Here is a 9,877-nt window from a genome sequence, read left to right on the forward strand (position 1 = left end):
TTAAGGAGACGCAAAAGCTCAAGCTTGGGGATGCCCAAGGCATCCCAAGATAATATTTCAAGAAGTCTCAAGCATCTAAGCTTGGGGATGCCCCGGTAGGCATCCCACCTTTCTTCTTCAACAATTATCGGTTAGTCTCGGTTGAGCCTAAGTTTTTGCTTCTTCACATGATGTGTGCTATTCTTAAAATGTCATTTTATTTTGTTTTTGCTTGCGGTTTTAATAAAATACTTAGATCTGAAAGATTTTAAATAAGAGAGAGTCCACAATTAGCCACCTATTTACTTAACTACTTGCTTGATCTTCATTTATATCTTTTTGGAGTAGCTTGTCATTTACACTTGTGCTTCACTTATATCCTATGAGTAAATTGTTGAATGAATTGAATATCATGAAGTTGAAATTATATCATGCCTAGTGGTAGCTTCACATTGGGTTTAGAAAGTGAAATCTTTTGAAGCTTGATAATCATAATATTGGTCATACAACCAATTCATGAATAATTACTATAAGGAAGAGAACTTTTACATGCAAATATGTTATCTTGGACATCTTCTATGATTGTTAATACCCATTAATTATTTTCAAACTTGAGCAAATTAGTTGAAGTTGGACAAGGAATACAACGTAATGAGTTATGTTTGGGTATATTTGCATAGAAGTTATATTGTTATGGATCCTCCAACATGTGGTGTTTGCCTAGGATCTTTTGCTAGCCAAAAATTCGTACTAAGTAGAGATACTACTTGTGCATCCAAAACCCCCTTAAAACCAGTTTCTTGCCATGAGTGTCCATCATACCTACCTATGGATTGAATAAGATCCCTCAAGTAAGTTGTCATCGGTGCATAAAGCAATAAAAATTGCTCCTAAATATGTTTGATCTTTTATTGTAAGGGAAAATTGAGCGTTGTACGAACTTGTGATGGTAAAGTAATAAAAGCGATGGACTGCATAATAAAGCTTGCTATCATAAGGGGAAATATAACGTGACGTTCCTTTGCATTAAGAGCTTGGGCATCCAAATAAAAAGCGCACGACAACCTCTGCTTCCCTCTGTAAAGGGCCTATCTTTTACTTTTCAGTATTTACTTTTATGCAAAGAGTCAATAGTATACATTCTCATTTCAATCTCAATTATTCTCTAGTTGGCAAGCATCATGTGGTGGGGAAAGATCTAGGCACATATGGCCGATCAAATATATTTGATCATGATTTATTATTGTTGACAATTATCCCTATGATAAATTAGTTGGGAGGCGAAACATTAAGCCCATATCTTTCTCTATGTTCGATGGATGCCATTTGTTCTAAGAATATGCTTTGAGTGCTAGCAATCATGGAAGACTATATGATGATTGAGTATGTGGAGCTCTTACTTAGACTCTGTTGAATAACTTGAATTGCAATTGTTTGGTGACTAAGAATATAGGTTGTTGAGTTTCAAGAGAATTCATTGTTTGAACCTTAACATGTGAATTGGTTACTACTTTAACATGAGAAGTTTTATGAGAAAGAATTACTGTTATGATGCTAGGAAAAGTTATTGAAATTATCATTGATCAAACTTGTTCACTTTGCTAGCATTCACACTTCATAAATTATTTCTTTTATCATTTACCTACTCGAGGACGAGTATGAATTAAGCTTGGGGATGCTGATACGTCTCCAACATATCTATAATTTATGAAGTATTCATGCTGTTATATTATCATTCTTGGATGTTTTACAATCATTTTATAGCATATATCATTTTTTGGGACTAACCTATTGACATAGTGCCCAGTGCCAGTTGCTGTTTTTTGCTTGTTTTTTACATCGCAGGAAATCAATACCAAACGGAGTCCAAACACAGCGAAACTTTTTGGAGATTTTTTTGGACCAGAAGAGATCCGGTGGGCCAAAGAAGTGCCAGAGGGGAGCCCCGAGGGGCGCACAACCCATCAGGGCGCGCCTGGGGGTCCAGGCGCGCCCATTCGGGTTGTGCCCACCTTGGTGGCCTCCCGCACCGCCTCTTCGCCCTATAAATTGCCAAATATTCCAAAACCCTCGAAGATAACCCTAGACCGGAAGTTCAGCCGCCGCAAGCCTCTGTAGCCACGAAAAACCAATCGGGAGCCCGTTCCGGCACCCTGCCAGAGGGGGAGATCATCATCGGAGGCCATCTTCATCATCCCTATGGTCTCCATGATGAGGAGGGAGTATTCCACCCTCGAGGCTGAGGGTTTGTACCAGTAGCTATGTGTTTAATCTCTCTCTCTCTCTCTTGTGTTCTTGATGGCACGATGTATTGGGGGCTTTGTTAATATAGTTGGATCATATGGTGTTTTCCCCTCTCTATCTTGTTGTGATGAATTGACTTTTCCCTTTGAGATTTTGTTTTATCAGATCAAATACTTTTATGGATTTGAGAGCGCTTGATATATGTCTTGCATATGAATACCCGTGGTGACAATGGGCTATTATTTTGATTCACTTGATGTATGTTTTGGCACTCAACTCGTGGATTCCCGAGGTGACATTGGGGTAATCTATGCATAGGGGTTGATGCACGTTCTCGTCTTTGTTTCCCCGGTAGAAATCTTGGGGCACTCTTTGAGGTTCTTTGTGTTGGATCGAGTATAATAAATTTGAATTTGCTTTGGTGTTATTTTAGTACGAACTCTTGATAGATCGATCGGAAAGAGTAGCTACAAAGAATTTATTCTTATGTTCTCCGCCAGATAAGAACTTTGGAGTGATTCTTCGTTGCATGTTGAGGGATGGTTATGTGATCCAATTATACTATCATCGTTGAGAGATTGCACTAGCGATAGTACGGACCCTAGGCCTCATTTTTAAGCATTGCAATACCGTTTGTGCTCACTTTTGTTACTTGCTACCTTGCTATTTTTATTGTTACTATTACAAAAACCGATATCTACTATCATTACTACACTTTTATTACCATCTCTTCGCCAAACTAGTGCACCTATACAAATTACCATTGTATTTGGTGTGTTGGGACACAAGAGACTCTTTGTTATTTGGTTGCAAGGTTGTTTGAGAGAGACTATCGTCATCGTATGCCTCCCACGGATTGATAAACCTTAGGTCATCCACTTGAGGGAAAATTGCTACTGTCCTACAAAACTCTACGCTTGGAGGCCCAACACATGTCTACAAGAATAAAGTTGCATAGTAGACATCACTATTTTTGGTGGGGATTTTCGAATTTAGGACGAAATCAAGCAAAAGAAGGCTAGAAACGGAGAGGGAAGACTCCAAATTCGTGGTCAACGTGGCTCATGATACCAAGATGATGTAGGGTAGAACCCTAGATGCTCGATCTTTCACGATTGGAGCGGATCCCGCGAAGAACACGAAGAACACGAGGGGAAACAATAGAGGAATCACTCAAACCAACAAGATTCGATTACACATGTGCTAGATCCTCGAAACACAAAGAGATACATGATCCGCGATCAACAAAGGACGATACAAGTAGCAAGTTCTTCTCCGTGAGTAGGTCTTGAGGGTCTTCCCGTGAGGGGTCTTGAATCCACTTGGGGGATCTTCTCCGTAGAGGTCGTGAACTCCGATGGAGAAGGGGTCAAGTGGAGAGCAAAGCTCTATCTCAAATGAGCTACTACTTTGCTAACCCTAAAATGGTGGAGGTGAGGGAGTATATATAGTCTAGGGCCACGAAGGGGTAAGTGAGGGGTGAAACAGGTACATGGGCCTCGGCCCAGAGACTCTACGCACAGGCAGGCCTGAAGTTCCGGGCAGGGACGGAAGTTCCGGGCATGGTCCAGGCTATCCACAGAGTTGGCATGGTCTGGGACGGCGTTGGTGCAGCAGGCCCGGAAGTTCCGGGATGGCCGGATGTTCTGGGCGCCGAAGGTTCCGGGCGAGCTTTCGGGCAGGGTCCAGGCTGGACAGAGAGTTGGCACATCTGTGCATCGCCTGGAGTGTCGAGGGCCGGAGGTTCCGGACAGGCCGGAAGGTCCGGGGGCCGGAGGTTCTTGGCTGTGGCCGGAAGGTTCGGGCCTGGCAGAAACTCTGCACAAGTCTTGATGCTGGCTGTTCCTTCTCCTTGAGTCCTTGTTTCCTGAGAACATGTAGTGTCTTTGCATTAGGTAGCAACCATGTCTCGGATGACTAGAAAGGGAAAGAACTTAGGAACGAGTTCGCCTTGTGTCCAATGGCGTATGCTCGAGGTCTAGGTCTCGTCGTAGTGTATATGGGGATGATCGTAGGATGCTCCGCGTCACCTTCCCGATGGTGTGATTTTGTGGTATCTGCTAATTGACCTACACGCATATCTTGTACTGGTGGTTGCTTGTACTATATAAGTGGGAATGTGTTGCATGTTAGTACTTCTCTTTTTAGACGGTGTCAAGTTGGTTGTTGTAGATTTGTTCACCCGGTCAAAATCTTGACCAAATTCAGTCCAACTGACCAAGAGAGCTCCAAACTTAGAGAGTATAATGAATTTAAAGATGTTGGATCATGTTATAAAGCCGGTAAATTCATACTTTTAATAGACCGACATACGTCTCATCTAATAACAGATACACTTCTAAAAATAAAAAACTTTCTGTTTACTTGTGTAAAAATAGAACATGGAGACAGTTCTCCTCCCTTCATGCCGTCTCCCGCGAGGCGGACCAGAGGCCAACCCTAACCCTCGCCGCCCCCTCCTTTCCCCTCCTCCTCCCTCGTCGCCGCCTGGGGGCGCGGTCGGGCAAAGCCCTGCCCCTTTGTCTTTCCGCTCGGGCGGTGCTGGCGCGGGCCGGTGCCTCGGGCCGGGACATGGCGCCGTGGCAGGGCTCCACGGCGGCGCGGCGGGCTGACGTGGCGCTCCGGCGTCCCTGCCTCCCCGCGGCGGGTAGCTAGGTGGGTGGCGCGCCTGTGCCTGAGATGAAGATGACTCTGGCACGGCCAGATCTGGCTCGAGGCGGCGCGGGCTGCAGGTGACCGCCTCTGCCGTGGAAGTGACAGGTGGTGGTGGCGACGCAGCAGTGGGTGGTGGTGGTTCGGGCAAGAGGTTGGAGACGGCGGCCGCGGCGGCTCTTCCAGACCTCGCGGCGGCGCGGGCTGCGACGGCTAGGGCTGCGGGTGGCTGCCCTGACCGGGGCCCCCTCGGCTGGTCGGGGTGGCGGCGCAGTGGCGGTGGAAGTGCCATGGATGGCTCCATGGTAGATTGGCAAGTCGGCTGCAGCGGCGGCTGGCATGTCCCGGCGTCAGCTCGTTCGTAGGTGACTTGTGACAGCCTTCGCTCTCCTTCCTCGTCGTTCGGCCGCTACCTCCGTCGAAGGGTTGTCCTTCTCCCAGTTGTGGTCCATCGCTCGCCTCGCGCCCGGTGCGGCAGGACTAACCTCGTCTCGCGCATGGTGTAGCAGGACCGAGCTCGTCTCGCGCACGGTGCGGCAGGACCGACCTTGTCTCGCACACTGTGCCGCAGGACCGAGCTCGTGTCGCGCCCGGTGCTACCAGACGGGCCGATGGAGGCCATATTTGGCCGACCTATTGGGTTTCGGCACTGGGGGATGCTCAGGGGTGTGAAAGGCAGGTCCTTTCCACTCATCTCTTTGGTTAGGGTTGCGGCGGATCCCGGGTGAGGTGGTGTCAAGGTCTTGGACGCTGGGGTGGCGGCCCTGGTGGTGGTAGCGCGGTGCTCATGGACAGAGCCCGTGGCTTGGTGATGCCCGGTGGCCATGGTCGTGTGGGCGGCATGGTAGTCGGGGTGTGGCGTTCGGTGGCGGTGAGTGTTGGCCGGGGTGAAAACCTGTTCTATCTTCGGACGGACCGGTGGTGGCAAAGCTCGTTCCCTTCTTGAAGGCTTCTTCGCGAATCTCATTGCCCGTCGTGCTGCTCCAGGGGAAACTCTGATCCTCGGACCAGGCGGTGGCGGCGCTCCGGTGTCCTATCCTTCTTGAAGGCGCTGTCTTGGAGCCCACAATTCATCATATGCGGCCTCATTTTTCACGGTGACGTGTTCCCGGTTGAGCCCCCGGTTGCTCTTGTAGTGCTAGGGGTGGTGTTGTTGCGATCAACGCCTATGTATCTTACCTCGGGTGTGTGTGCATGTGTTGTGGCGGGGTGTGTTTGTATTAGATTGCTGTGGATCGTTGCTTTATATATAAAGCGGGGCAAAAGCCTTTTTCGGTAATAACAGACACTTCACCTAGGGTGCCTGAACCCCTCGTGAATTCAAATCAAGTATTGCAATAGGCATGATGCTATGTGGGTGAAAGAATCCATATCACCACATTTCTGTTGCGCTTTAAAGGCAAAACCCTCGTGTCCTTTTTGGAGGGTTGTTTCTGGCCATATCTGCCCCCTCCGACTGGGGAATTCGAAGAAATCATCATCACCGTCATTGGAGCATCAAGAGGAACATATTAATCCAAGTCATCTTCACCATCTCCAGCAAGAATTTCATCACCCGCACAATTGGTGTAAATCAATTATCGTCATTACTTGTCAGTGTTAAATTGATTAGAGTTTCAGGTTGTCATATTTATCATCACACATTTCTTTATATTCAATGTGTTTTATTTGTTTCCTTTGTTTTTTGGGCCGGATGGTGTACTATCTTGGTTTGGCTGCACTCCTTTACTTTATTATTATTATTATTATTATTATTATTACTATTATTATTTACATTACGTTGAAATTCCAACATCACAAATCACTTCATTATAACGCCTTTCATCACTTGGAGTGAAGGATTGATATTTTTATACTTACCAATGCCTTCCGCTCATCGCGGGATCGATACCTTTACTTATTAAAAATATCACTATTGAACCCGTACACTTGTTTGACATCACTTGGTCGCTTTGATAGGTAGCTACACCACATAGGATGCCATGTTCCTACTAGCACAATGTTCCCTCCTTTGAATATTCCTCTTTATGCAATCCCTTTCTCTTATCTTTGAAGTTTCATGTGTGGAAGGCATAAAAAAGAGGAGAATCTGCTACTTCTAGAAGATTTCAGTGAGTTAGTCCATAAATGTAGTGAATTTTATATAAATTTAACAAAAAATGACGAGAGTTGAAGCCCACCAACATTTGAGGTTGTCACTTTGATGTTCAATCTCCCATACGTGAAGTTCCCCGCAAAGAGCACTATCATGTAGAAAGATGATCTGGATACCCTCAACATGTCTCAGTGTGCAATGCATAATAATTTATTCGACTATTTTGATAAAAACGGTTGTCATTATTGGACCAACCAACTAAATAATTATCAAAGGTGCGCAAACTTTGCTTTCTCTTTATGCCAAGTTGGAAGCACCTCAGATGCTGCTGCCAACCGTCCATGTTGACGCGTCTACTCATAGTGGGCTGTCAAGCTACTATCACATACATGCCAACTTTGCCTTGTTGATTTCCGGAATTTTCAAACACAAGAATAGAAAAAACCACAGGAATAGAGTCCGAATGAATCCTAGGAGAAAATCCTAAAGATTTCAATCTACGTACTGATCAAACGATAATCATAAAAAAGTCATAAAAAATCAATGGAATTTCTTTAAATCAGAAGAGGCCAAAAATGCTTAGGGCACATTCTTGATCGACAAAATTCAGATAATAACGGGTTCAATTATACCAAGGGAAAAAAACTGGTTTCATCATTCATTTCATTCTACACCATTTGTTTCTAAATATAAGACGTCTCGGCACTTTAATTTAATCTGTCAAATTGTTTTACCTCATAGGATTCCAATTCGGTCGGTTTGATGGTTCGACGCGTCAATATTTGCCTGGCGCCGGTCCGGGAAAACCCACCCCAAAACCAACTCATCTCAACTGCGAAACAGAACTCGCCTTCTTCCTCTCCCCGATCCCCAATTCCCCAACACCTAACCCTAGCCCAAGAGCCGCCGGCGCGATGCTCCGCTCCCCCGGCCACTCCCCTCGCCAGCTCACCCCGTCGCCCTCCCCCGCCCCGTCCACCCCTCGCCCCGCCTCCCCCACCCCGTCCTCCGCCTCCGCCTCGGCGTCCACCCTCGCCACCACCTCCTCCAAGCGACGCCGCCCGGAGGTTCTCGACGAGGACAGCTACGTCGTCGCCATCGAGCGCATCATCGAGCGCGACTTCTTCCCCGACCTCCCGCGCCTCCGCGACCGCCTCGACTGGCTCCAGGCCGTGCGCTCCCGGGACCCGCTCCTCCTCCGCGACGCCCAGCTCAAGATCCTCGATCGCCGCCGCCGTCTCCAGCGCAACGGGCCCCTCCCCACCCCGACGCCCGCCACCTCCACCGCGCTCCGCTCACCGTCCTTCCTCGCGACCCCTGCCGTCGCCCCCTCCACCGCAGGCGACCCCGAGGAGGAGGACGAGGACGTCTCTGCCGCGCTCTCGCTTGACGACTTCTTCCGCCGCTACACCAGTGAGGACAACGAGTCCTTCTCGCGCATCCTCGAGAAGGTCAACCACCGCCGCCGCGAGCGCTATGCCCACCTCCTGGAGCCTGGCGAGGTGGCGGATAAACAGTTGTTGGAGGATGCTAAGCGCGACAGAATAACTGATGGCTATGGTACATCTGGGCAGCCACCGAGTACGTTGGAGGGTGCCAAGTTTACGGCAAAGAACCTGCTCATGTACCACCCGGCCGACCGAGGGGAAGCGCCTCTCACTGATGAGGAGCTTGCTGTGCGGCTAAAGGGACTCACCAAGGAGATCGACAAGTCAAACACCAGGTTACATGGCAAGGCTTTGGCTGAAGATGGGAGACCCAAAGAGGAGGAGGCAGCCGCCATACTGTATGCTCTAGTTGCAGGCTCTACTCCTGGAGGAATGGCGTACAATGATCCTGACAAAGGAAAGAAGTATGATTTGGAGGATCTAAGGAAGACACCAAACCCGTTTTACATTGAATCAGGGAAGAAAGCAGACAATGGGTACAGTTTTGTGAAGACACCATCGCCAGCACCTGGTGTGGACGAGTCTCCGTTCATGACATGGGGTGAGATTGATGGAACACCACTGAGGTTGGATCCTGACGAGACACCAGGGGGTAGTGAGAGGTCACATTTCAAGATCCCACCTCCACCTGTACGAGATGTGAAGGCACACCTGCTGTCCAGGGATGCTGCGAAGAAGATAAAGGCACGAACACATATGTTTCACAGGCCACCACTGCCATCGCCTGTGAGAGGAGGCAGTGCAAGCCCCAGGAATCTGTCTCCTGCAGCACAGAAGTTTGTGAGGAATGCCATTGCAAAATCCACACGAACCATTGATGAGTCTCTCCGTGCAAGTTACAGAGGGTCGACCCCATCTGCAGGCACCCCGAAGACAAGGTTTTCAACGGACCCAGGCTTGGGATCACGGTCTCCTTCGGTGAGAAAGGGTTCCACCCCTCCGTGGTGATTTCAGTAAACCGCAATGTTAGATATATCCATTTCATAAACTGATAAATGCTATCCATGTATTGTATCGGGAAAAAATGCTGGTAGTTTTTTCAGCTTGGAAACCTTAGAGGGCTTGCCAGGTCATTAAACTGTTCTTGCATTTGCATGGCAGGCGTCCTCAGTGTATTGTGATTTATTGATTTTGCAAAGGTCTTACTAAAATATGCCTTGATACCAAATTTCCTGTTTCTATAGTTTACAGGCAGTTTAATCTTATTAGAAAGTAAAATCTAGTCTAGGTTAAATGTCCCTGACCTGAATATTAGAAACCAGAAATGCATATGATATGGTCGCAATAGTGGTGTTACCAAAATAACTTCTCGCACATGCGCAAGATGCAAGACGGTTTGTCATCTTGGGTTTTGTTTGCTTGGCGTGTATTATAGCGATTATTATAACAGGTCATATCAGAGTTAAGGAATGACACTTAATTTAATGTATGTTTGGTAGTTGCACACTTACTCTGTTGT

The 9,877-nt window shown here is 47.5% G+C and overlaps 1 protein-coding gene across 1 annotated transcript; it reads left to right on the plus strand.

Annotated features, from left to right (window-relative positions):
• Nucleotides 1–7,777: 7,777 nt before the first annotated feature.
• Nucleotides 7,778–9,623, plus strand: LOC123165877 (splicing factor ESS-2 homolog). The gene has a single exon (XM_044583619.1). The coding sequence runs from the start codon at nucleotides 7,885–7,887 to the stop codon at nucleotides 9,364–9,366; it is 1,482 nt and encodes a 493-aa protein (XP_044439554.1). The 5' UTR covers nucleotides 7,778–7,884; the 3' UTR covers nucleotides 9,367–9,623.
• Nucleotides 9,624–9,877: the final 254 nt, after the last annotated feature.

The sequence above is a fragment of the Triticum aestivum genome, chromosome 7D (genome assembly GCF_018294505.1).
Source record: "Triticum aestivum cultivar Chinese Spring chromosome 7D, IWGSC CS RefSeq v2.1, whole genome shotgun sequence".
In the NCBI taxonomy this organism is placed as follows: domain Eukaryota; kingdom Viridiplantae; phylum Streptophyta; class Magnoliopsida; order Poales; family Poaceae; genus Triticum; species Triticum aestivum.

Coding starts and splice junctions, on each gene's coding strand:
- LOC123165877 (XM_044583619.1), top strand. CDS start 7,885: ATGCTCCGCTCCCCCGGCCACTCCCCTCGCCAGCTCACCCCGTCGCCC.